Source organism: Hydra vulgaris, chromosome 10, assembly GCF_038396675.1.
Source record: "Hydra vulgaris chromosome 10, alternate assembly HydraT2T_AEP".
Lineage (NCBI taxonomy): Eukaryota > Metazoa > Cnidaria > Hydrozoa > Anthoathecata > Hydridae > Hydra > Hydra vulgaris.
The window spans coordinates 49,270,001-49,297,500 of NC_088929.1; the positions used below are offsets into that span (position 1 = coordinate 49,270,001).

At 28.9% G+C, this 27,500-nt stretch overlaps 1 protein-coding gene across 5 annotated transcripts in view; it reads right to left on the reverse strand.

Moving 5' to 3' along the window:
- The window catches only part of LOC101237552 (A-kinase anchor protein 10, mitochondrial), a 63,303-nt gene that overhangs the window by 14,683 nt on the left and 21,120 nt on the right, over window positions 1-27,500 (reverse strand). For 3 of the 5 annotated variants that reach the window (XM_065808218.1, XM_065808217.1, XM_065808216.1), the window contains 10 exons: window positions 18,281-18,339; window positions 13,290-13,737; window positions 12,425-12,523; window positions 11,408-11,489; window positions 11,202-11,325; window positions 10,289-10,431; window positions 10,067-10,211; window positions 9,772-9,980; window positions 5,048-5,130; window positions 4,917-4,969 (listed from right to left, as the gene is read on the reverse strand). In XM_065808218.1, the coding sequence (XP_065664290.1) occupies window positions 4,917-4,969; window positions 5,048-5,130; window positions 9,772-9,980; window positions 10,067-10,211; window positions 10,289-10,431; window positions 11,202-11,325; window positions 11,408-11,489; window positions 12,425-12,523; window positions 13,290-13,737; window positions 18,281-18,339 (1,445 nt within the window). The remainder of the gene's footprint in view (window positions 1-4,916; window positions 4,970-5,047; window positions 5,131-9,771; window positions 9,981-10,066; window positions 10,212-10,288; window positions 10,432-11,201; window positions 11,326-11,407; window positions 11,490-12,424; window positions 12,524-13,289; window positions 13,738-18,280; window positions 18,340-27,500) is intronic. The other 2 variants (XM_065808220.1, XM_065808219.1) reach the window with 1 other exon arrangement.

Sequence of the window (27,500 nt, forward strand, 5' to 3'; positions counted from 1 at the left end):
TTTTTCAAATGATATGCAAATAATAGTTCATTTCGTGGTTTTTAGGTATAAATTCATCAAACTACAGTACAGAAGCACGGGGTTGAAAAAAACTCATAACTCTAATATATATATACAGACTTGGCCAGGATGGTGTGCAAAAACAAGCCTTTTTATGACCGTGCAAATAATATTTTGTTTTGACAATTTGACCACAATTTTTGACATTTTATATAATTAAAAACCATTTAAAAAGAATGGTTTTTAATTACGTTAAAAATAAATACCTTCAACACATTTATCTTTACTAATATTTTTATATCAGCAAAGCGCTTTTAAAAGTAACTAATGATTTTAACTAAAGTATCGATGAAAGTTGTATATATTTTTATTTATCACTTATAATCAATGAACTATTATTTGCATATCATTTGAAAAAAGTTCAACCTGCCATTGAAAAATCGATTTTGTTTAATTTAACACTGGTGATGTTATTCACATGTGCCAGTTGGACACAGTTTTTTTAAAGAAGATTTAGCATGCTAGGCCTTTTAATATTTCTCTTTATATTTTTAACCACGCGATATGGTATTCTTAAATCTGTATAATTTTGTAATATCTGCTTAATCAGTAATAAGATCTAAAACTTATATATAAGAAAATTTGATGACTTCTGTAGAAATAGATAAACCTTGTTATTTTTAAATTAGTATAGTAACTTCTAAAGTCAGGTAATTTTTTTTTTTTTTTTAAACAACTTCGCTTCCAACAAAGCTGCAAGCAGCCACTAATTAAAGTTGGAAGTTACTGAAAAAGAAAAGATGAAGATTGTAGAGCAAGATAATGATTGACGAAAAACTTAAAAGATTGCAAATTATATGAATCAGGAAAGCAAGATGAAGGAAGCAAATTCCACAGAACTGATGTTCGAAGAAAGACACTAGACGAATAAGCGTTTTTGGAGCACTTAGGAACAGTCACAGAAAAAGGATGACACTTAATTGAATGACAAGTAACACGAGAATGAATTTTAGTAGATGGCACATGAGACACTAGCTCTTAAGAGCTGTGCCCATTTTAGTATTTGTAGAAAAGAGAAAGAGAAGCAACATTACGACGATGTGATAATGGTTGGAGGTTGTCTGCAAAAGCAGGTCCAACTATGTTTACAATGCGTTTTTGCACCTTGTCTAAAAGAGAAAGGGCATCATTAGAAGATCCGCCCCAGATATGACAACAGTATTCCATACAAGGCCGGATTTGAGATTTATAGAGAAAGAGAATAGAATCCAAAGTAAGAAAGTGACGAGCTTGATAAAGAGATGCAACCTAGCAGATGCTAATTTTGCAACTGATTTGATATATGGTTTCCAAGAAAGATTGGAAGTAAGAGTTAATCCTAGAAGATGAAGAGTAGGTGACTCATCGAGTACATCACCGTTCATAAATATAGGAAGATCTAAATTATTGCGATAACGATTGGCTGAAAAAAATTGAGTTTAATCTGAATTAAAGTTCACCAGCCACTGTGAGCCAAAGGCTGTAGTAGAAGTGAGATCATTTTCAAGCTCAAATGCCCCCTCCAAGCAATCAGAGGGTGTTGGTTTCTTATCACGACAAGAATAAATGGTAGTATCATCAGCAAACAATGCCACCTTAGATGTGAGAATATCTGGAAGATCGTTAATGTAAATTAAAAAGAGTATAGGGCCAAGGATAGAACCTTGAGGAACCCCTGAAGTTACAAAATAAGAAGAAGAGTGTGATCCATCGAGGACAACTTATATGCTACGATTGGAAAGGAAGGATTCAATGATCTTAAAGATTTTGCCGGATACATCATAAAAAGAAAGCTTATGGAGAAGACCAGCATGCCAAACTTTATCAAAAGCTTTTGAAATGTCAAGAGCGATGGCCTTAACCTCTCCACCTTCATCTAATGCACAATAAAACCTGTCAGTTATTACTGTTAGCAAATCATCTGTAGAACGAGAAGATCGAAATCCATATTGATGGTCAGAAAGTAAGTTATTAGATTCAAGATGAGAAATTAAGTGTTTGTTAATTAAAGAAAAACCTTGCTTAAGATGGAAGAAGACTTATGGGACGGTGGTTAGATGAATCAGATCACTCTCCAGAATTTTTGAAGATAGGGATAACAGATGCCGCTTTCCAGCAGGCTTGAAAACAAAACTCTGATAAGCACTTGTTGAATAGTTTTGAGAGTATAGGCGACAGCTGCGGAGAACACTTCTGCAAGACAATAACAGGTATGTTGTCCGGGCCACAAGCTGTAGAAGAGTCTAGGCAGGAAATCACTTTAGATACAGATGCTGGAGTGATATGAATGTCAAGCAATGGATCAACCTGTTTGTTGGCAATTTCAGGTAGAACGCAACTAGTGGAATCAAGAGATGATATTGATGAAAAGTTTTTAGCAAACAATTCGGCTTTGTAATGGTTTCGATTGGCAATGGAGGAGAGTGAGGCTTGACCTAGAATCGTCGAGAGGGAATAAAAGATTCCATTCCAGCCTGAATCCACAAAGTTATGTAAGAAGCACATTTGTCGACAGGAAGACAAAAGATTTCTACCCAAGGACCATCACGAAGAAAATCACGGAAAGAATCCCAGTCAGCTTTACTGTAGTTGTAAGAGGTTCGATAATAGGGGGATTCAGGTGATGAAGAAGAATGAGATATTAGTTTTAGAGAGATCAAACTGTGATCAGAAGCACCTAAGGGTGAATGTGGAGAAACTGAGCACTGACTAGGATCAGAAACAAGACATAAGTCGAGTAGAGAAGGTAAATGATTCGGGTTGTCAGGAAAACGAGTTGGAAAGTTGACTATTTGAGTTAGGGATTGAGAAAGGCAAAAGTTGTGGGCTTTAATGCCTGCAGAGTCACTGACACTAGAGCCAAGCCATTCAGAGTGGTGAGCATTAAAGTCACCAACAACAAATATATTAGCTGATGGATAAAGAGAGAGGGCTTGGTCAATATGATCAGAAATAACGTAAAAAAGAGTGCAGTCTAGAGATAAAGGAGAGCGATATAGAACAAAGAGAAAGGCAATACAGTGAAGTGGTGCTGAACGAAAGCACATGAAAGAATAGTCTGTGGATTCAAACCTAGTTTCACGACAAACAGGTGAATTCTTACGAATGTAATCCGAGGCCAAGCATGTGACTATTGGAGTCTTTACGAATTAGAGGAGGATAACCATCAACACTAAGATCACAAGATGAGACAGCCGAACTCAAATTAGTCTCACAAAGAGCAAGTAGGTCTGGTGAACTTTTCAAGAGATAAGACTCAACAGAAGAAAAGTTACTTTGAAGACCACGAATATTAGTGAATGATAGGTTTAGAGAACTTGGTGATGATGATGATTTTTTGTGTTTTATAGTTTTTGGTATTTTATTCATTTTTAAATTAGTTTGAAGAACTTGACTCAAAGTATAGATAGTACTCAGAACACCGTTTAATAGCCCAAGCAATTGCCTCATTACTACTAATAAACCCTAGGCCGTAACAAAGGGCTCCAAATGTGGCCTCCGTAATGCACACCAAAAGTACAAACAGGGACACCATCCATGTGCAACATGGCACTGTTAATACTTTGATATTTTTCAGCTGTTGATGGAATCAGCCTCTCTGAGAGCTACCACAGAGTTCGGGAAACCTGACTACCAGCCGGCCTCAGAACCATAAAACTGAGTTTTAGAGCTGTACCCTCATTAGGAGATATTAGAATGAGTTGCCTAGTCATAAAAACAGAGACACAAGCAAAACCCATGCATTGAGTCAAGAAGATCCAGCATTCAACATCCTAAACTGGAAACAATGTATTAAAAATACATCTGCGCCAGCCTAATAGATGAAGAAGGGGTGCGAGGCTGGTCAACAGATAGAATCTGTTTACCCCTTATTTATTTAACTCAAGTGTTTATGTAAGTAAGGTTGTATTTGTAAATGTTTTCCTACATAGAAATCTACTACATAAAAATCTTCTATATAGAAATCTTCTACATAGAAAAATTTAAGAAATCTGTTGTAGGTTGATCGTTTTCTAAAAGCTTCCTTATTCTTCATAGCATTTACTAAGAGTTTTATATAATGAAACAATGTTATTTAAATTATATAATGAAACAATTGCTTTTATAAGTATTTTTGTTACTTTTTTGTTATATTTTTTTTTTAATTTTTTTTTTAATTTTATCTCAAGAAAAATGTTTTATGTTTCTCAACATATTTCTCAACACATTTATTTATATTTTTCTCTTTGGAATTATAATTTTGTATGGATATATGGGCCATTTTTGCTTTGTTTTTATTATATTTCCGTTATATTTTTATATATGTATTGAAACCATTCATACATTTATCAATTTTGGTGATTACAATCCAGATGATTTCGATTTGCTATAAGTATTATAGTATTATATATATATTGCTAAGATTTTCAGCACAAACAACAGCTATAATAATTTTTCTTATAAAGATTTATTTGCATCATTTTGGACAAGTTTCCTTATAGTTAATATAAGAACTTTTTAACGCATTTTCAAAATGTATACAAATTTTTAAAACATCTTAACAGGCAAGGTTAAGTTTTCAAGTTATGTATTATATCGTCGGTATACAAGGGAAATGCACAAAGTCCATTTTTGGCAGTATATTGTTATTTATATCACTATTTAAACTCTCTCTCCTTTGATATACCACACAAATTTAATAAATCAATTATTAATGAGTTATTAAGAGTTTTTTTATTTCAACTATTACACATTAACTTATTATTTTAACTATTATGCAAAAACTTATTTGTTCATTGTCTCAAAATGATGTTTTTGGACTTGGTGCATTTCCCTTGTATACTGACAATGTAATTTATATTACATTATAATTAAAAATGCATAAAAGTAAACCTTACCTCTTTGGCTTCTCCTCTTATCAAATTTCTTACTACTTGACCAAATTTTGAGACTAGATGAAATTTTGAGAAACAGATTTAAAATTTTAAAATATATACTCTTTAATTTAAAAAATTAAATTATTAATTACCTGAAGTTTTTTCTTCATAAAATGAAGGTTCCATTGCTGAACTAAACAACCCAAATTCATTTATATGACCAAGGGCTAATCTACTAAAATAAATTTTAATTATAACATTAATACAGAAACTTGTTTAGCCAAAGTAGAAAAAAAATAATAAAAACAAACAAACTTTTTTCCATAATAAATTATATGTTGAGTCCCTGGCCAAATTATTATTAAACACACAGTAGTTTTTTGATAATCAAATGTTTTGCACAAGTTTATTAGCAATAACTTAATATTAAACATATGTAATAGATTTTTAATGAGGAGATCTATTATATGTACTTCTTATATAAGATTCTCATATATATATATATATATATATATATATATATATATATATATATATATATATATATATATATATATATATATATATATATATATATATATATATATATATATATATGTATATATATATATATGTATATATATATATATATATATGTATATATATATATATATATATATATGTATATGTATATATATATATATATATATATATATATATATATATATATATATATATATATATATATATATATACACACAGTGGTGGCCAAATTATTAGACTAAATGCAATTTTTGATGCATTGGTGAAATTTATTCATAAATAATGCAACATTTTTATTTCAAAACATTACAAAAAATTAGAAAAGTTAAGAAGCGCAATATTTTATTGTAAAAAAGCACAAAATTGAACCATTTAAGTATAAAAACAATTAATTACAATACAAAATTAGGACTTGATATTCAAATACCATGATGACTTAAAATTCGCATTAATAAGACTAAGTTAAAATTAGAATAAAAATGCAAAAAGTAACAATAGAAAATGAAATAAACTACAATGGCAATGAAAGTTCAAATAGTTGAAACATGACAGTTAATATTTTTTATGGTTTCCCTTATTTTTAAGCAGTGCCTGGACCCTTGAAGGCATCCCATGAATAGGTTTCAGGCAAAGCTTACGAATTTTCATCATGATGCCAGACATTGATCAAAGCCTCGGTCAGTTCCATCTTGTTTTTTGGTTTCATCTCTCCTACTCTTCTTTTGACAATCTCCCATAGATTCTCAATGGGATTCATGTCAGGTGAATTACCTGGCCACTGAAGCTTAATGTGGTTGTCAGCTAAGTATTTCTTGACTGTCTTCGCAGTGTGACAAAGTGCTCCATCTTGCATATAAGTGAACGGTCTCCGTCGACACCATTCGCCAAGTTGAGGCAGCAGCTGTGTCTCAAGCACCTTCTTGTATTGAACTTGATTCATGGTGCCTTCAACAATACACAGTCGTCCAGGCCCATGAATAGAGATAACTGACCAGACCATGACATACGTTGGGTGCTTTACTGTTTCTGCAACACAGTCAGGATGAAATTCTTCACCGGGTCTCCTACGTACATAGGCTGCTTTCTCATCCATGATGTAAAAGGATGATTCATCACTGAAACACACCTAACTCCAATCATTTTCAGTAAAATTCTTGTGTTGCTTTCCCCAATCCAAACGTTTCTTGATCATTGCCGGAGTCAGCTTTGTGTTTCTGCGTGGCCGTCGAGCTCGAAAACCATTCACAACAAATTGTCTTCTGACTGTTCTGGTACTCATGTACATTACTTTTTTTGTAATTCTTTCTGCAACTTCTTGCTTGTTGCTTTACGGTTTCTTATACAGCATTTCATGAGGTACCTGTTGTCTCGCACAGACATTGATTTTTTTCTGCCACAATTGCTAACACGGTTGCTTCGTAATTTTTCACCAGTCTGCATCTTCTTCTTCATTCTCGATACCGATTTCTGACTTATTCCAACATTTTTAGCAATCTCCTTTTGCGTGAGTGATGTCTCTCGTAGATAAACCTCAACTCTGGCCAATTTTGTCGGTGACAAGTCAGCAGGTTTTCCCATCTATTAAAAGGACATAAAATGCTTTATTAATTAAACATGTTTCTTCATTTTTAATGTAGAAAATAAAAATAAATAAAAGATTGACCTTAATGTAATGTCAAGCAACTCTTATTAATGTACATTTTCCTTTAATTTCTGCTCATAAACATTAAACAAATAAAAAAATACTGACCTCTAACAGATAGCAAGTGACCAAATTTTGATATTCAATTTAGAGTTAAAATTTTGAATAAAATGGATCTTGAGCGAAAATAAAAATAAATTGCACTTATTATCACTTAAGCAACATTGGGCTATACATGCAGTAACTATATATACATTAATTTAATAACTAATTTGTGCCGAGGTAGGTACATTCTAAAATAATCTCGGTTTTGTAGCCTAGTCTAATAATTTGGCCACCACTGTATATATATATATATATATATATATATATATATATATATATATATATATATATATATATATATATATATATATATATATATATATATATATATATATATATATATATATATATATATATATATATATATATATATATATATATATATATATATATATATATATATTCACTTCCAACAAGGCTACAAGCAACCACTATAAGAGTTGGAAATTACTTGAAGAGGAAAGATGAAGTTTATAAAGCAAGATAACAATTATTAGACAAATTTAAAGATTTCAATTATATGAATCAAGAAAACAAAATGAATGGAACAAATTCCAAAGAGCTGATGTTCGAGGAAAAAAACTGGACAAATTTTTGGAGCACTTAGGAACATACACAGTAAAAGTATGAAACTTAATTAATATAATAATAAAATGAAACTTAATGCAGTAGTGGTGTAGTACCACGCTCAATTCATTTCTCTGTGTAGCAGCCTTGCTTGTCAAGGTTTGTGTTTCGGAGTTATAGAGTTGAGAGAGGGTTATAACCACAATTAAGTAGCCTCCTTGTCTGTAGTGGCCTTCTTGGCCTTGGGGAAGTGAATTAACAAAAAAAAACAAAAAAATTGAAGTAGCACGATAATGAATTTTAGTAGATGGCACAAGATTTTTAGAATCTAAGTAGATAAAAATAGTACAATGGGCATTAGAAGAATGGATAATAGTAAGATGAATAGCTGAAGAATTTTAGTAGATAGCACACGCTAGCTCTTTAGAGCAGCACCCATTATAGCATTTATAGAAAAGAGAAAGAGAAACAACATTACTATGTGACAATGGTTGAAGGTTGCCTGCAAGAGTAGGTCTAACTATGTTTAAAATGCACTTTTGCACCTCGAATAAAAGAGAAAACCGCCATTCAAAAATCTGCTCTAGATATGGTAACAGTATTCCATAAATAGACAGATATTTATAGAGATAAAGAACAGTGTAAGAAAATGGCAAGCACAATAAGGAGATGTAACCTTAGCAGACGCTAATTTTGCAATGTTTTGATATATAGTTTCCAAGAAAGATCAGAAGTAACAGTTAATCTTAGAAGACAAAGGTAGATGATTCGTCGAAGACATTACCATTCATAAATATAGGAGTTTTATCTGAGTTAAAGTTCACCAGTTACCGAGAGGCCCATGCTGGAGCAGAAGTGAGATCCTTTTCAAGCTCAAATGCTGCCTCTGTGCAATCAGAGAGTGTTGGCTTCTTATCAAGGCAAAAATAAATGGTAGTATCAGCAAACAATGCCATCTTAGATGTGACAATTACCAGAGATTGCTAATGTAAATTAAAAAAAGTATAGAGCCAAGCATAGAACTTTAAGGAACCTCTGAAGTTACAAGAAATGAAGAAGAGTACTGTCCATCGAGGGCAACTTTTATACTACAATTGGTAAGAAAGGATTCAATAATCTTCAAGATATTACCTGATATATTGTAAGAAGAGAGCTTATGGAGAAGACCAGCATGCCAAACTTTATCAAAGATATTAGAAATGTCAAGAGCAATAGCCTTAACCTCTCCATGTCTATCTAATGTACAATAAAACCTATCAGTTATTATCGTTAACAAAGCAGTAGAACGAGAAGATCAAAAACCATATTGCTGATCAGAAAGTAAGTTAATAGATTTAGGATGAGAGATTAAGTGTTTGTTAATTTAAGACATTTACATCACAATGTTAACTGATTAATGCGCAAATATAAATATAAATGTAGTACAAATTAATTTCAGTTGCATTCTCCTGCGTACCAGTTGCAGATGTACTTTTATAGCATCATGTGTTGTGTTTATTTTTTTTCTAGTTTAATACTAAACAATAATGTTTAATTTTGCGTGCTTTATTTAAATAATCTCTTTGAACATTTTCATTTGACTTCATTGGTTAAAAAAAAGAATCTTTATCACATAAAAAATCTGTAAAAACTTTCATTATTGCTAAAATATTTTTTAAATGCAAAAATATCACGAAGAGTGAAGCGGGGTACAATCAATAAAAGTTGAGACAAATTGAACTTGAAACAAAAGAAAAGATGTAATAACTATAATTATAATACTGTTGAAAAATATTTTGCTTAATCTTGCTGTTGACAATGCATTTTGCTGTATCTTGCTGTTGGCAATTTAAACTCTTAACAATGCTGAAATAAAAGTCAGCTGGATACATTACCACTCCATTTAACTTTTAATATAAAAGTTAAATTTTTTTTATTATTAAAACACATCTTTGATTATTTTTAAACACAAGTTTTGTGTAGTAGTTCTTATTTTACACAAGTCCACAGATGAGACTTAAGTAAAATATGATAAAAAGAATTATAAAAAAAAAATTCTACCTTCCATGATGACAAGGCTTTAAACCAAAGTCCATAACATTTTCACAAGCCAAATTGTTCTTTGAATCTGAAGAGGTAGTTAAACTTTCATCAGTAGAAAGGGAACTTAGACTAGAGAAACTTTTTAAATCATTGTTTTGCAATGAATTGGTTAAGTGATCAAAATATTTCTTGTAATTCGCACTTTGAAGAAACATTGGGAGATAAACCTTAAATTTAAAGTAAAGATATAAAAAAATATATGAAACTTAAAACCCTATTATATGCATCAATCAACCAACCCATCATCACGCACATCAGAAAGAGCTGTCCAAGCATATGCCATTGGTATACAAAAACAATTGCTTTGAGGTCCTTCTTCACGACATATGTTATTCTCCAAAACAATTCTTAATTTGTCATCCTTTATTAACTGCTGCTTGCACTTCATTGAAAAATATCTAAAAAATTTAATAATTGTCTTCCAACAAAAACTAAACCAGAAAATAAACTAAAAAACAAACAAACAAACAAAAACCTTTCATATAAAAAAATAGCATCATTAATAACTTCATTTTTGTTATATGTAAAGTTTAAAAGTTTTTCATTGACATCATCTTCAAAATGTTCAGCAGAAAAATAAAACTCTAGTGTTGAACGTCCGCCATGTTGATCAAGATACTAAAAGCAATAACTACTGTGATCAATAAAGATGTTTTGTTTTTCTAAAAAGAAACTGATTACAAAGAATTTTAACTTAAAGTATCAATTTTATATTTCAAAAATATAAACTACTGAAATAAAATTATTCAAAAACTGCAGCATGTTTATGGCATACATTACCAATAGCATACATTGCTTTTAAAGAACTAATGGCGAATTACAGCATATGCGGCATACAAAACCTTTGGTGTATACTAATAGCTTGATGACGAATCATGCTTAAACACAAATATTTAAACCTGTGTTGATGCCAGAGTAAAAGAAAGTATTTTTCTTACACAATCTCTTAATGATTTTGAGTCACATGAAAAGTATGAAGCAAATTGAGTGTAGTAATCAAACCCTGAATTTTCTGTGTACAAGGCAAGCACTCTACAACTACACTGCTAACACATGTAACTGAAAGACTTCAAATTTGTTATTTAAAATATATAGTAAAAACCTTCAACCTAAAAGAAATAGTTATCTCATCCCATAAAACTATGGTTTATTGACTTAAAAAAGTTATAAAAAAAAAATATGGAATTCATATTTTTTGACCTTGGAATCCATAGTAATTTTTTGACTTTGGATTCCCGGAGACTCTAAAAATTGATAGGCTACCAAAACATATTTTACATTTTATTGACTAAAAAAATATTTTTCAACTACAAATTAGTAAACCACTAGATTTAATATTTTATTACAAAAACTAACAAACAATTTTAATAACAAAAAAGTTGTGAGACCTCAGTGAAGTAGAACAAAATGGAATCATTATATAGCACATCTTTTAAATGCAGTTTTCTTTCCTGTAGAAATCGCAACTGATAAGCAATCATATTAGTGGTTAATACAAACTCATCATAGGAACTAAAAATAAGATTGAAAAAAATTATCACAAAAAAAAAATTTTAATGTGTAACTAAGTAATTCATTCTTACACTCATCTTACCTCAAAAGTTGTTCAAATATAAACTCTTGGGCATTTACAAAGCAACTTGGCTCCAAATAGCTGTTATATTCACAAACAGCCGCTAAAATGTATTATATTTATATCATATATATGAAATGTATTATACTTATACCATATATATATATATATATATATATATATATATATATATATATATATATATATATATATATATATATATATATATATATTTATATATATATATATATTTATATATATATATATATATATATATATATATATATATATATATATATATATATATATATATATATATATATATATATATATATATATATATATATATATTGTGAATCCTTTTTTTTAAATCAGCATTTAATTTTATTATATTGCGGACTAAAACTAAATACAATAAATTATTTGAAAATAACAAATAAAAATTTAGATAAATTTGTTAATCAAAGAGAATACTTATTTTTATGTTAAAAATAAGTATTCTTTTATGATGCAAAAAAACTTTAGAAAAAGATCTTTAATATTTAATTTTTATTCATGATATTATTGATGCACATTAAATCATGGGTGATGCAGCTGTCAATATATTTAAATTGACTGGTGCCTTTAGATCACCAATTTTAACTTTATATATACCTTTAAAAAAAGTAAATATTTAGTGAAATATTTACTTATTTTAAACTTATTTTTAGTATCTACAAATAAAATTTTCTCCTGAGAAACAGTCAGTGTGAAACTCTTCTAAGATGGATTTTATCATAATATATTTATAACAAAATTTTTTTCCTAACTTGTTTTTCATTTAAAATTAATCTATATACATTATATATTAAATTAATAAGAAATATATATATATATATATATATATATATATATATATATATATATATATGAATATATATATATATATATATCATACCTCATTAATAAAAATGGATCATCAATATAAAAAAAATATGTTAATTTCTAATTGAAACTAATATGTAAATTTCTAGTTTTTTTAAAAACTAATAAAAATACCTTCAATGTTTTGACGACATTGCTGAGGCAAATATATATAATTGTCTGCATTCAGTGATATGTATTTATTATAAATTGATACAGCATCCACAATACAACCTATAAAACGTATTATTACTGATCACATGTCTATTTTTTACATAGGCAACCGAAGTTATAAAAGTATACCTAATACTAATTGTTCCTTTCACAAGTTTATTTAATGTTTTTCTTTGGAAAAAAAAATGGACCTCAAAATAGATAAAATACACAGAAAAAGCAAATTTTAGAATTAATACATGCTGTTTACAAATAAACAACAAGTTTTTTAAAGTTCAGATTACAAAATGCAAAACTATTTAATAGAAAAAAGACATGGTTCTAGTTGCAAAACAATTAACAGTCACGGTTTGAAAACAATGTGTATACTTGATGATGTGTGTATATTATTACAAAAGATTCTTTATTCAGCTACTTGGCTTTCTTGAACTCAAAAATGAATTTATAATATGGAAAACAGCTTCACAATCAAATACACAACAATTCTTTATTCATTTTTTGTAAATTATAAAATAAAACTCAATGGTAAGTCTATATTTAAATGAATTACTATCATTTCCTATTTTACAAATTTAACTTAGACACCAATAATTAAAAGTGATGATTTTTTGAAAGGCCAGTAATAATAAAAAATTTTAATTTTTTAAATTTTGTAAAGGATGTCTTTTGAACCTAACTTCGTATTTTATTTTTTTTTAATAAAAACTTTATTTAAATTCATCAACTGCTTTAGTTTGTTTATTGGTTTGACATATTTATTATTTATCTCTAAAATTTCAAGTAATTATATTATAAAATTTTTTTTTAAATAGTATTCTAAACTTACTTCTAGTTCTCATTCTAAAATCTTGATTTTCTTTTTTTGGAGAGTCAGAGTGATAAAAATCATGATTCCTGGATGATTGTATCTTATATGAAATTTCTGTATTTTCATTTATAAAATTGTTCAAACAAGCATCATTATTAGTTTTATTTTCTTCAGTAAGTTCTTTTTCACAACACCTCCTGCGATCCATTATTTCTTCAGTTTTACTATCAAAATTTATTTCTTTTTTTAAACCAATAGAACTTTTTTTTAATGCATCTCGTTGACTGCGTTTATATTGACTTTCTAAAACCATTCTGAAAGTCTCTGCTTCCAACCAAAAATCTAATAGATTTTTTTTACCATGTTCATTAAGAAAGTCTAAAAAATAACCTAATGCTACAGATTTTTTCAAAACATCAAGTAAAGAAGGTGAAAGTCGTGAAGATTTACTAGATGATGAACGAGGCTAAAATAATTTTATTATTTTTTAAATACTTTTTTTCTAATTTGTATAACAAATATAATTTTTTACTAATTATTTATAACAATTATAATAACAATGATAATAATAATAAAAATTATTATTATCATTATATATATATATATATACATATATACATATACATATATATATATATATATATATATATATATATATATATATATATATATATATATATATATATATATATATATATATACACATATATATATATATATGTATATATATATATATATATATATATATATATATATATATATATATGTGTATATATATATATATATATATATATATATATATATATTATAATAACAATGATAATAATAATAAAAATTATTATTATTATCATTATATATATATATATATATACACATATACATAATAATGATATATATATATACATATGAGTATTTACGAGAGGCGTGTGCGCACCTTGTCGTCCACATTAAAAGAATTTTTTTAGACAAATTGACCACATTTTAATAAAGTAAGCGTTTTAAGAATATGAGACAAAAAAAAGGCTAAAAGAAACTACAGAGAATAAAACAGCAATACTCAAAGAAAAGAAACAAATACTATACGATAATAAAAAATCTAAAAATACGATAATAAAAAATCTAAATAAAATAAACTTAAAAAAAATTGAATATTATAAAATGCCACAATCTCCATTAGTGCAATAAACTATACCGTTAATAAATATTTAGAACAATATAGGCCCTAGTACAGTTTCTTGTGGTATCCACTCTTAACTGGACCAACACACACACATTGAAGGCGATTAGTTACAAAATTTTTAATCCAATTAAATAGTTTATATTTAATTCCATAATATTGCAATTTGAACATTAGTTTAGGATGAGTTACCGAGTCAAAAGCTTTTTTAAAATCAATATAGATAATGTCAACTGCTTTTTTGTTATTTATGGCAGTGGTCCATTCATTTAGAGTTGCCAGAATTCGTGAAGATGCGGATCTGCAATTTATAAAACTGAATTGATGTTGAGAAAAAGAGTTATTTTCTAACAGATTTTTGATGGTTTTACAATGATTGATTTCATAACTTTGCAAACGATACAGATCATTGAAATAGGTCTGTAGATGGTTGGTATAGAAGGGTTGCCTTTCTTAAACATTGGTCATTGACATTTTGAACTAAATAGAAAGAGAATTGGCAATGGTAGTTGTAATTGATTTTAAAAATATTGGAGGGTAACCATCCGAAGAGAAAAACTTTGCTGGGAGTTTTTGTAGTAATGAAATGACAGAATCATATGGAAATAATACGTTACTCAAAGAGTTTTGATAGGATGGAAAATCTAATGGAGGGCTAATGCCTTTGTCAGTGATGAAGACAGAGGCAAAAAAGTCATTCAAAATACGCAATTTTTTACAATCGTCTAAACAAAGGGAACCATCAGAACTTGCAAGCAGTGCAACAGAATAGTGACACTTAGATTTTGAATTGATAAAAGAGTAAAATTTGTTAATATTTTCTTTATTGACAATATCTTTCTCCTTATTAATAGCATTTTTTATTATTTCGGCATCATATAGATGTGAGCGATTCTTACATTTGATAAAAGTATTTAAATTAAAATTTCTTTTGTATTTTTGGTATAAAATACATTTTTTAGATGCCAAATTTAGAAGTGCGCGAGTTCGAATACTGTATCTTTTTTTATGGAGTGCTGGTACGTACGACAAAATGCTTGAGTTCAAAATGTCACATATAGCGTGCCGAATGATTCAACACTATGATGTTGCTCAGCTAATTTGTACCAGTTTACATTACTTAAATCTTTGTTGATATTATTATAGTTGGCCTTATGAAAATTATATGAGACTAGAAATGATGGTTTTTTACTGCTAATTAAGGTTCCCAAATTGCAATTAAAGAGAATGGTACAATGGTCACAGGTACTGGTGAAAGGGGCTGTTGTTACTACATTGTATACATTGATTTTATCATTGGTTAATATAAGATCCAAAATATTATTTTGGGTACTGTTTGATACCAATTGAGTTAGGGCATTCACCTTACAAGTTACTATGAACAAGTTGTGACAAGAATTGCCTAGGCTAATAGGTAATGACCAATCCATGAGTGGTAGATTAAAATCGCCTGATACTATACAAGTATGATTACAAGTTGATGAAATTTTACATTGCATCTTACATAAGGCTTTGGTTTTCGAAAAACATGAGGGTGCACACGGGGGTAGTAAATGCATGAAACGCGTAACTTTTTGAGACATATACGCCTACACAAGCAATTTCAGTATCTACAAGTACTTCAGGAACATCAAAATTAATTTGTACAGAATAGATGTTACTTCGCACTAATGAGTGAGCCATGACCATTGTGATTACGATCACGTCGAAATATTTGGAAATCATTTCCATTTAACTGTAGTGGGTCTGGAGTTTTGTTGTTAGGCCAGGTTTCTGTGATGAGAATAACATCAAGATTGCCGTTTCGGAGAAGATTATGTAAATGATGTAGTTTATTGTTAAGGGATCTTGCATTGAAGTATGCATAATTAATGATTTTATTTAGTCGTCTGTTTACATTTTCTTTCGTATATAATATTATATTATAGTATATAATATAATATCTTACTTATAATGTATGTATATTTACGTTTTTTCCAATATCAAAATTGATAGAAGTTGAGAAAAAAAGCAGATAAGTATGTCACAAAAATAAAAATATTTTTTGATATACAATTTATTCATGACTTCCGTCAGTCAGCATATTAAGGAAACACTTTATTTGCACTAAAAATATGGTCAATTTTGAAATTAATTTTTTAAATGTTTTTGCTAAACTTTACTGTTTTTATCAATACACAGGAAAGCGAGAAAACTAATTACTATTTATTTGTAAAAAAAAATTTTTATTTTTTACCAAGCTTTTCATGTAAAAAGATAAAGCAATTAATACTATTATTCAAATATTATATTTAAATATAAAATATTTGTTTGCTTTTACATTGTGTGAAATTGTTAATTATTTTATTCAGAAAAAGATCTCTGCAATATATTTGAAAAATATTTACAAAAATTTTGTTCATTATTCAATTGAGACCAAAGAAATTAAATTTGCAATGAATATTTTATTACAGTCTCTATTTAATACTACCCTGTTTAACTTTTTCTATTGGTATTTTCAATTTAACATTTTCACATTTCCCCATTGAAATTGTCTGCATTTTTGTTGGATTCTCCAAATTGCGCATTTAAACCCGATAGTTTATTTCCTGATGAACTATTGTTATTGACAATGCTCCGAAGGCTTGTGGGCTAGTGCATTATCAATATACTTAACATTTTGAATGAAATTTTTAGGAGCCTATTTAAAATTTTTTTTTAAGTTTTTAAATTCGTTATGTTCATTATCTCAAGTAATTTGTATAAACATTGGAAATTGGATAATATAAAGGAAACAATTTCAGGCATCAAATGTGATAAACACATTTATAAAAGAAATCTTGTTTCTCGGCGCAGCGACCTTGTTCGTCAAGGTTCGTGTTTCGGAGTTATAGAGTTGAGAGAGGGTTATAACCACTATTAAGTAGCCTCCTCATCTGTAGTGGCCTTCTCGGTCTTGGGGAGGTGAATAACAAAAAAAAAAAAAAAAATCATGCAATTTTTTTATTCAACTTTTTCCATCATCACAAAATTTATTAACGAAATATATATTATACAAATAAATAGCAAACAATTTTTTTTTTTCTATTATATAAGTATTTAAAAAAATGTCACGCATTGCAAAAATATTTTTAAAAGCAAGAAGATTTGAAAACGAATAAACATAAAAAAAAAATTAACAAAAAAAGTTCTCATAGTTCGAGCATACATGGCATAGTTTCTTAATTTTATGAGCTGATAAAAATTGTGAATAAATTGCATATCAAAACTTTCAATTGTTGTTAAATTGTTATAAAATATGTTTTTTTCCTTAACTACAAGTTGAGGAAAGCTAAATTCAGTAAACTTAAAATAACAAACTAAAAAGAAGAAAAAAAGTTGTATAAAACTTTTATGCAAAAAATTTTTTTTTAGTTTTCTTTTTTGTTTATTTAATTAAAATTTGATATTTTGTTACAATTTTGTTTCCTTTCTTTAGAATCGTTTTTTTTTTTTCCTCATTTGATAAGTTTAGCTTTTTGCCGCGAACTATTGAAACGCTTAAAAAGTTAAAAGATGTGAACTGCCGTGATCAGTGTGTCTAAAAAAATTACTTGAAACATTGACAAACAAAGCATGCAAACGCATAAGTTTCCTGAGAAGGCTTGCATATATATATATATATATATATATATATATATATATATATATATATATATATATATATATATATATATATATATATATATATATATATTTCTTATTTTAATTATTTAATAAAATTAAAAATTAATTATATTATTGCTTTATAATTAAATAATTGCTATCTAATTATAAAACTATCAAAGATTATTAAAGAAAAAAATTGTCAAACTTTTAAACAAATTCCTTTCTCTTCAAGAAGTTCTTTTAAATCAAATGTAAAAGTCTCATCTAAAAGAAATTTAAAAATTAAAATGCATATATATATCAGGTTTGGACAGGAATAGCGTGCGATCCCCACGCTTTTAACTTTGTTTTTTTTTACAACTTGACGGCTGTTTTAATGATTTAATAAATTAAATTAAAAAAAAAAAACGGCTTTTAAATGAAGGAAAAAAAAAAATGCAATAAAATAAATCATTATGTTATGATTAACTTTTTAATCTTTTATTTTACGCAAAGGCTTTGAATAAAATAAAAAACTAATAATAATTGATCGTTTAAAATAAACATATTTTGAGGAAATTAAATATTTAAATTTTTTTTAATAGGCATGTATTGTTTTATGATAAATTTAAACATTTGAAACTATTTTTCCATGTCTTTCTAAAAATATTTCAATATATATATATTTTTTTTAGTTTCTGTAAATAATGAATAAACTAAATTAAAATCTTCCCGTTGCAATGGAATGATTTAACTGCTTTATACATTTTTTTTGTTTCTATTTTTACAATAAATTGTTTAAAAGCTTTTTTTTTAACCTGACTTTTAAAAGACTACGTTATTCCTTAAAGAAAATTTTTACACATTTTAAAAATATTATATTTTTTTCTTTTTAATAATTCAATTTCACTTTTCAACAATTTAAATAAAACTTGCTCATTTATTCAACAATCATTAGAATTTGTGAAAGTGTTTTGTATAACTTCAATAAAATGTTTCAAAAATAAGTTTTAAAGTAATTCATTTCAAACGCAATTAAAAACATAACAAAAAGTAATTTTTGCTTCGAGCTTGTGTATTTTGAGTTTTATTTTAAAGCTTATATATTTTCTATTTCATTAGGAATTGTTATCTGTTTTCACTAGTTTTTTTCCTAGTTAAAGAGTTAAAAAAAATACTTGAAAGCGCTTAGCTAAACTGTTTAGCTTAGCATTCCTTTTTTCAGTGCATTTCTGAAATTTTTAAATCATCAAACATTTAAACAGCCATAGTCAATATATGCTGCTTGCTGCGTTGGTGTCATCCTTAGACGAGTTGCTAAGGCGACAAGTTTGGGACTTTTTATTTAATCACGAGGAATGAAAGTAGGAGTTCTGGGTTGACTATTGATACAATGATGTCTGCCAGCAGTTTTAACCAGGGCTGTGGAGTCAGAGTCGGAGTTGGAGCTCATTTTGGCTGGAGTCAGAAAAATTATACCAACTCTGACTCCACCTTAAAAATAATCTTTAAAAGTTTCATAACTTTCATATGAATTTTATGTATGTTAGTCATTAAAATATTTTATGTTCTGTCAGTCTAAAGCTTAAGTGTCAAACTCTAGCCCTCAAATTGTTACAAAACTTTAAGTCCCAGCTTGCTCTGATAGCTGTAGAATATCCAGACATAATGGGACATAATGGACATAATAGTTTGCAACAACTGTAGGGCTAAGAGTTTGATATGTTAACTTAGGGTCTTTAAAACAGTGATAAGCAACAGGGTGTTTTGCTGCTCATCACTGAGAATCATAAATTACCTCCCCTATGCTCTCCTCCACCATCTCTTATACTAGATAACTTCATGACTTACACTGTCTGACACTGTGCTTCATATTCTTAGTAGGAAGTTAGACGTGCTAACACCTAGCAGATAAAAGCTGCTTCACAGAGCAAAAAGACTGTAAGTATTCCATTAACTTTGCATTACTCTTTTGTAAAGTAATAGTAAATGAGAAATGACCACTACAGTACTTGTGTTTGGCTTTGTTATCTCTTTTATTTTGTTTATTACTGCACACACAGACAGAGGATAAGTTCCTATATATTTTTTCCTTATTCACTATAATGTAGCCTCCGGATCATGTAGAACATTATGAAGAAGTGCTGCTTTTTATGATTGTGAATTTAGCACATGTCCTCAGCTGTAAAGCTCTTATGTAGATGTGCAAAAAGTGCAGCTATTACATTTAGATACCAAAGGAGTTATTTATCTAACTTGTGTAAAGTAGAAGTGGCCCAGTTACCCCTGGCAACTAGATTCCAGCTTTCATTTCACTTCACAGCTTATTTGGAAAATGAAATGTGTAATTTGATTGGTTGCTAGGGGTAACTAAGCCAATTGAGTATGACGCGGCTAGTTAAGCATTGGGGCAAGTTGGGCAACTAAAATATCTAACAAACTACGCATCAAATGACAAAACATCTAATGGATGAAAGATAAGGCATATATAATGGTAATATAATGCGCATCAAATGGTTGTTGGATGGGGTTCAAGTAAGATGCGCGGGCACCTTTTCGATTTTGGACTAAAAAAGTATAAAAAAAAATTTTTACTATACTTCTCTCAGATGCTTAAAAAACCACTTATCTCGCAACACTTAAGTGTTTATACATTACCCATTTATTTAACTTTTGATTATACTTTGCTAAACATTTTTAGGTAAACATTTTAAGATCTATACACTCTTTTTAATTAATCATTCTTAAATACTCTAAACAATTTAAGATATCTTTAATTCTTTTTTTTTTTTATATATGTTACTGTTTAATACGATTTAAAACTATTTAATTTTTGCTTCTTTTAAAAATATTTTTGCTTAAATATTACTTAGTTAATAAAATATATAAGTTAAAAAGCAAAAAATTTAAATAAAATTTTTAATTTAGTTTTGAATTACGAGTTATTTGTTTGCTATGTTTGCTATGATGGTATTTCATATTTTATATATATTTTGATTACATATACTGTATATAAATAATTTATATACAGAGCTATTACTATTGCTATATAACTGTAATATATGGTGGCACCAAGTCATGACCACAGTTGAAAAACAAGATAATTTTATTCATTTTTGGCACAATATAAAATAATACAGCACCACATTGAAATAAAAATGACTCTGCATTGTCAGTAATAAGCGCCACTAATAAAACATAAGAAATTCTGACTAAAAGACTAGTATTTTGTATGCCCTCCATGCGCATCGAGCACAGCCTGTACACGCCTTGGCATAGACTGTACCAGCTTTTGGATGGTGTCAACAGGGATTGCTAGCCATGCAGCTTCCATATGTTGCCACAAATCATTCAGATTGCTGGGTTTGGTTTTCCGTACCTTTTTGAAAAGCTCCTCTCTCAAATTTTCAATGTAGTTCAGGTTAGGACTTTGTGGAGGCCATTCAATAGCATTGGTACGAGCACGTTTGAGATAATCCATTACTTTCTTAGCTTTGTGGCAAGGAGCATTGTCCTGTTGAAAGAAAAATGGTTTGTTTTTACCAAATAGTTTGTTTGCTGATGGTTTCATTTGTGTTTTTAATATTTCCAAATATTTATCCTGGTTTAACGTGCCCGTACAACGATATAAATGAGCTACACCTGATCCTGACATGCAACCCCATACCATAAGAGAGCCTCCTCCATGCTTTACTGTGGGAGCTACACACAGAGGACTAAATCGTTCACCAACTCTTCTCCTCACATAAGCTCTTTTATCTCCACAGAAAACAGTTAAGGTACTTTCATCACTCCATAATACTTTATTCCATTGTGCGACAGTCCAGGTTTTGTGCATCTTCGTGAATGCTCTTCTTTTTGCAATGTTATCAGGTCACTAAAAGCTTCTTCGCAGCAATTCTCCCATTCAAGCCAGCTTGCTGCAGGCGTTTTCTAATTGTCCTTGCTGCCAGATGAATTTGTGGTTTTTCCCCATATAGCTTGCAATTCTGAAGCCGTGGCGAAACAATTGGACAAGCTCGCTCAAACCAAAAGCTAATCCTGCTTTGCAGTAGTTTTACGAGGTCATCCAACATGGTCTAAGTCTGCCTCTGTACCAGTGTCTTTCTCTTTTCTGGCTGTTCTGGTAACAGTTGACAGTCCAATTTTTATTTGCTCAGCAATATCTCTGTAAGAAATGCCTTGTTTAATCATAACAATGATCTTCAGTCGCTGCTCAGTTGATAGCTTGTGATACATGGCATACACAATGTTCTGCAAAATTATAATACAAAAATAATAAAATGTTTGTTTAATGAAAGAATACACGATTTCAATCATTATTTAACAACAACAAATGTTTAGAAATACAATAAAACTTAAAAAGTTCCAAAAAATTGTTAATTATAGCTAATTAAGATTAATTATTCCTAATTAGCACTGCTAATTATAATTATAATTAAATCTAATTAATTTATTGTCAATATTAGCTCCACGTTTTGGTACGATATGTAGTCGAGTGATAATATATTAATTTCAAGTAAAATATCTACTAAAACAATGCGAGAAAAACTTACCAAACTGATATCAACAATTTCTGATCAAATCAACACAGAACAGTAATTAACAAAAATTACAGTAATTATAATTAAAAAAATAATATTTGGTTGCTAATAACGCGCCACATCAGTAACTAGATATTTAGTAAGGTTTCCGAATAAAAATTGCTACAAAAACTAGTTATTATTGCCTAAGTACACTATTAGAGAGATCAAAATATGCATGTGGTCATGATTTGGTGCCACCACTGTACATATATATATATATATATATATATATATATATATATATATATATATATATATATATATATATATATATATATATATATATATATATATATATATATAAAGAAAGAGTTTGAATAATTGCTACAACATCCATTTGCAGTGACTAAAAAATTGCAAGAAGAGGACTTAACTTCAGGTATTTTCCTTAAAGAGTGGAAAAACTTGATGTTTTGCCTGTCCCAAAAAGGATCGAAATTTGCAAATGGCATTGCTGCATCAATGAAACAGAGAGAAAAAGTACTATAAAAAATAAGATTCTTTTGGCAACTGTTTATGTAGACCCAATGCATCGGATACTTCTAGATGATCAACAACTGATTAAAGGAAAAGAAGCTCTGTTTAAAATAGCTGTAAGAATGAACAAGTTGCAGAACTGTCAGGAAAAAAGGGAATTGGGTCATACTGCCACATCTTCAACATCATCTACTGATGAAGAGTTTGATTTTGAGAAATATTTAGACCATAAAGACCATGCAAAGCATTCCCGCATAGAAAAAGAGTCATCCCTATCAGAGAACACTGCCAGTAAATTTTAGCACAGTTTTTCATGTGCATTAAAAGTAGTGGAACAATTTGACCGTTCACCAAAAATAACAATACTGCAAGCAATTGATATGTATCCTGAAATGGTCAGAGAAGTTGCCCGAGTGGTTACTGCTTTGCCACCAACTCAAGTTAGTGTGAAGTAAGATGGATTTTTTTTTCTGATGATACTTGAAATCTGTTGATAAATTTTAATTTAGCATTCATTTAAAAGCCTAACCTTGCAAAAGAACACGCTGATTTTGTTAAATTGTTTTGCATTTGCTGCTTCAGGAAATGCAAGGATTTAGGACCTATCAATAATAACAAAAAAACATATATAAATCTAAATAAAAAGAAAAAAGACTATTCAAACCTTATCAAAACAATATTCTGGAAAGATAATTCAGCTAATAACTTAGACCTTCCTACCATGCTTTGTTCAAAATTTAGAAAAAAGCTTGCTGGAACTGACCCTTATTTCGCTATGCGACCGTGTTATGATATATGTAAAATATGCATATTTATATAAAATGTACTTTAGTAAAAATTTAGTTATGTTATTATGGGAACAATAATTACTAGACATACGCTATGAAATTTAGACCCGAATAACAGAGTTATCAGAGGCAGAAAATGTGAATGTTTTATATGTGAAAATGGGCCCAAATCAAAAATGGAAAAAAAATTGGCCCCTATGGTTGAATGTGTTTCGGGAAAACCTATTTATAAAAGTGTCAAAGATGTTAAAATTCATTTAATTAAAATATATTTTTTTGTGCTCTCTCGAACTTTTAAACTCTGTTTTTGCTTCTGTACATATAAATATTCTACATTCTAATTCTATAAGAAGAAACAAAAACAACAATTGTAAATATCAGTTATCCTACATAATACAAGTAGACATAGAGAAAACTTTCCTAACATGCAGTTAACAGTTTCATGTCTTCATTTCATATTACCGTGTAATAATTTGTTGAGATTTGCTTATTGTGTTATTACATTGTTGCAGTTAACGGTTTCTCATCATCATTTCATATCCACATGTAATAATTTTATTATTTGGTATAACCTTGTGTTCTTATATTTTATGATTTTCAACAGTGTTGAGATTTTCAACAGTGTTGAGATTTGGATCAATATTTTTTAAACAGGTAAACAAATAATAGCAGGAATAATAGCAGTTTTGTTAAACAAGTTAAATTATTATCAACAGTACATCCTAAAATGTCTTCAAAGGAAAGTTATTCCGAATACACAAAGTAATGTAAAAATCAAAATTCTGATTGGATTCATTTCTTAAGAGGATCAAAAAAACTAACAGCAAAATGTAAGATATGTTATGAAATAATAAAAACTGCTGGTTCAATGACAACACCGCAGCACACTCATTTAAGAAGAATGCACAATATTAATGTATTAAAACGAGATGTCGTGCAAGATGAAGGTCCAGAAAGCAGAACATCAAAAATGATGATTACAAACTATTTATTCAACAAAAAAGATGAATCACTTTCTGCAATCATATCACAAATGTGTGACTTAGATAATATGTCATTCAAAGTTTTCTGTATGTCTATCGATTTGAGAAATTTGTTTTTGGCTAGAGGCGCCCGAAAGTATGTATTACCAAAACTCGATTCGCAAAATGGTTTTAAAATGCAAAAAATGCAGCCTAAAATGATGCAGGATTTTATAAATTTAAATTGAAGATGGAACAAGATTTTGCTTAACTCCAGATGAATGGACAACTTCAAGAAACCGATGTTATTTAAATGTGAATGTCCATGGCAAGAAACAGTTTGGGAATTTAGGTTTAATTCCTGTTGAAGGACGCTTTCCTACTGAGAAATGCATTACGGCTCTGAAAACCACATTGCAAGACAAAAATCTAAATATCGATAAAGATATTACATCTGTAACAACTGATGGGGCAGCTGTGATGCAAAAAGTTGGACGGCTTTTGCCATGTAATCACCAGTTGCGCTTTGCGCATGGGATACATTTAGCTGTAATTGATATCCTGTATAATAATTTGAATACAACTGAATTGGTGGCTCACACATATACAGAAAATGTTAGTGTAGAAGATTAAGTAAGTGACTTCGATGAATCGGATGAGGAATACATTGAAGATAAAAATGTTGGCTTGATTGAACAAACTTATAATGAAGCTGAGCTTGTTGAGACTGAAGAATTTAGACTTAGTTTTCTCATTAAAAAAGTTCATTCAATTGTAAAGAAATTTCGTTTTTCGAGAAGAATTTGGAAAACAGTTGAAACTTATTATTGACACTAGAACAAGATGGAATAGCTTAGACAAAATGCTTGAAAGGTTTAACAAGCTAAAAAGCTGTTAGAAAAGCATTGGTTGACATAGCATCTGATATTGTTATTCTAGATGCTGAAACTTTGTTGATTAAAAACATTATCTCTGCACTTCTCCCGGTGAAGCTTACTGTTGAAGCCCTTTGTCGAGAAGATGCAAATCTGCTTTCCGCTGATGCATCTTTCACTAGACCATTGAAAACTTTGCACAAAGATTGGTATTTAACACTAACATGGAAACTTCCTCAGACAAGCAGTCAAAAGCTGATGATGTGATAGAAGTGATGTTGGGAGAACGAACTAAGCCCTTAACGTTAATGCAAAAGTTGAAGAACAAAATTCAATTGAATTTATCGTCTAACATAACATAACAACTCAACTCAACAAATAATAAATAGGAGCTTAACTTTAAAAATTAAATCTGAAATGAAATTCTTTGAAGAGAACGGCGTTTGTGGCAAAATATTAGATTCCGTCTACTCACATTTGATTTTGATTCTGCCATTGAGCGTGGAGTCAGAGCAAGCCTTCTCAATTGATGGTAACTTTGTACAAAAGTTCGAATGAGACTCGGAGACGCAGCTTTAAGTGATCTCTGCTTCCTCAAGGCATATTTTAGGCAAATAAAATGATAATTTTATACTTTTTATTATTAAATGATATACCATATTAGAATGTTTCTGTACTAATTGAATTGGCATAATTTTGTGTTCCATTTTTATTTTTAAAGAATGTATTTTTTATGCAATAAATAACAATGAATTATCTCAAATAAGTTATTTTTATTATTTTATAGACATAAAAAAATTTAATTTCTAATTCAGATTTTTTTTATTTTTGTCAAAATTTGCATTCCCTAATAAAATCCCAAATAAATTGAGAAAGTGTGATGGATATGTGCTCAAAGATTTCAAAGATACAATTGTACATAAAACATTATACCGGCCATTTTGCCTTTATTGAATGAAAAATATCATAATCTGCGGATAATTTTGGATAAATTGAACATTTCTCCCTTAGATTACACAGTATCTGAAGATCTAAAGTTTTTGCTTCAAATGGTTGGAAAACAAACTGCAACATTAAAGCACCTTTGCCCGTTTTGCATAACCTCATCTCCTAACTTTCAAAAAGCTGATCATTATTCTATAGAATCTTTTTGCAGATTATACGACCAATGGATACACATAGTTGAGTAACATATCATCGAATTCATCGACAAGAAAGCTGGAGTCTTTGGTATGATAAATAAATGTTAAGTTTGAAAAAAGATTAAAATAATATTATTTAATTATAATAATAGTAATTAAATACTTATTATTACAATAATAAAACAGTCTATGCAAGTTTTAACTTAAATAAACTATGACAATTATTCATTATATAGACTCAAACTTATTTTGTGTATTTTATATTCTGTAGGCTTAGGTTACTGGACTGAACAAGCTCTTGAATCCATTCATCAGGACTTCAATTAGTTTTGGCAAATGAGAAAAGTTGGAGAACACAGCCCAAAAAATATTTAAGTACTAAAAAATGCAGTTGTTCCTTACATCTGCAAACACTTTTAAAGTAGCTTTCAACTGCAGGTAGCTTGTTAAAAGTATAATATTAACCTTTTATGAACAATTGTTTACCATAATTTCTTGATATATGATATGATGATACATGACATATAAGTAATAATTTAACCACATAGACCAGGCAAAATATAAGTAATAATTTAACCACATAGACCAGAAATTTTTTTTCACGGCAATAAAGTAA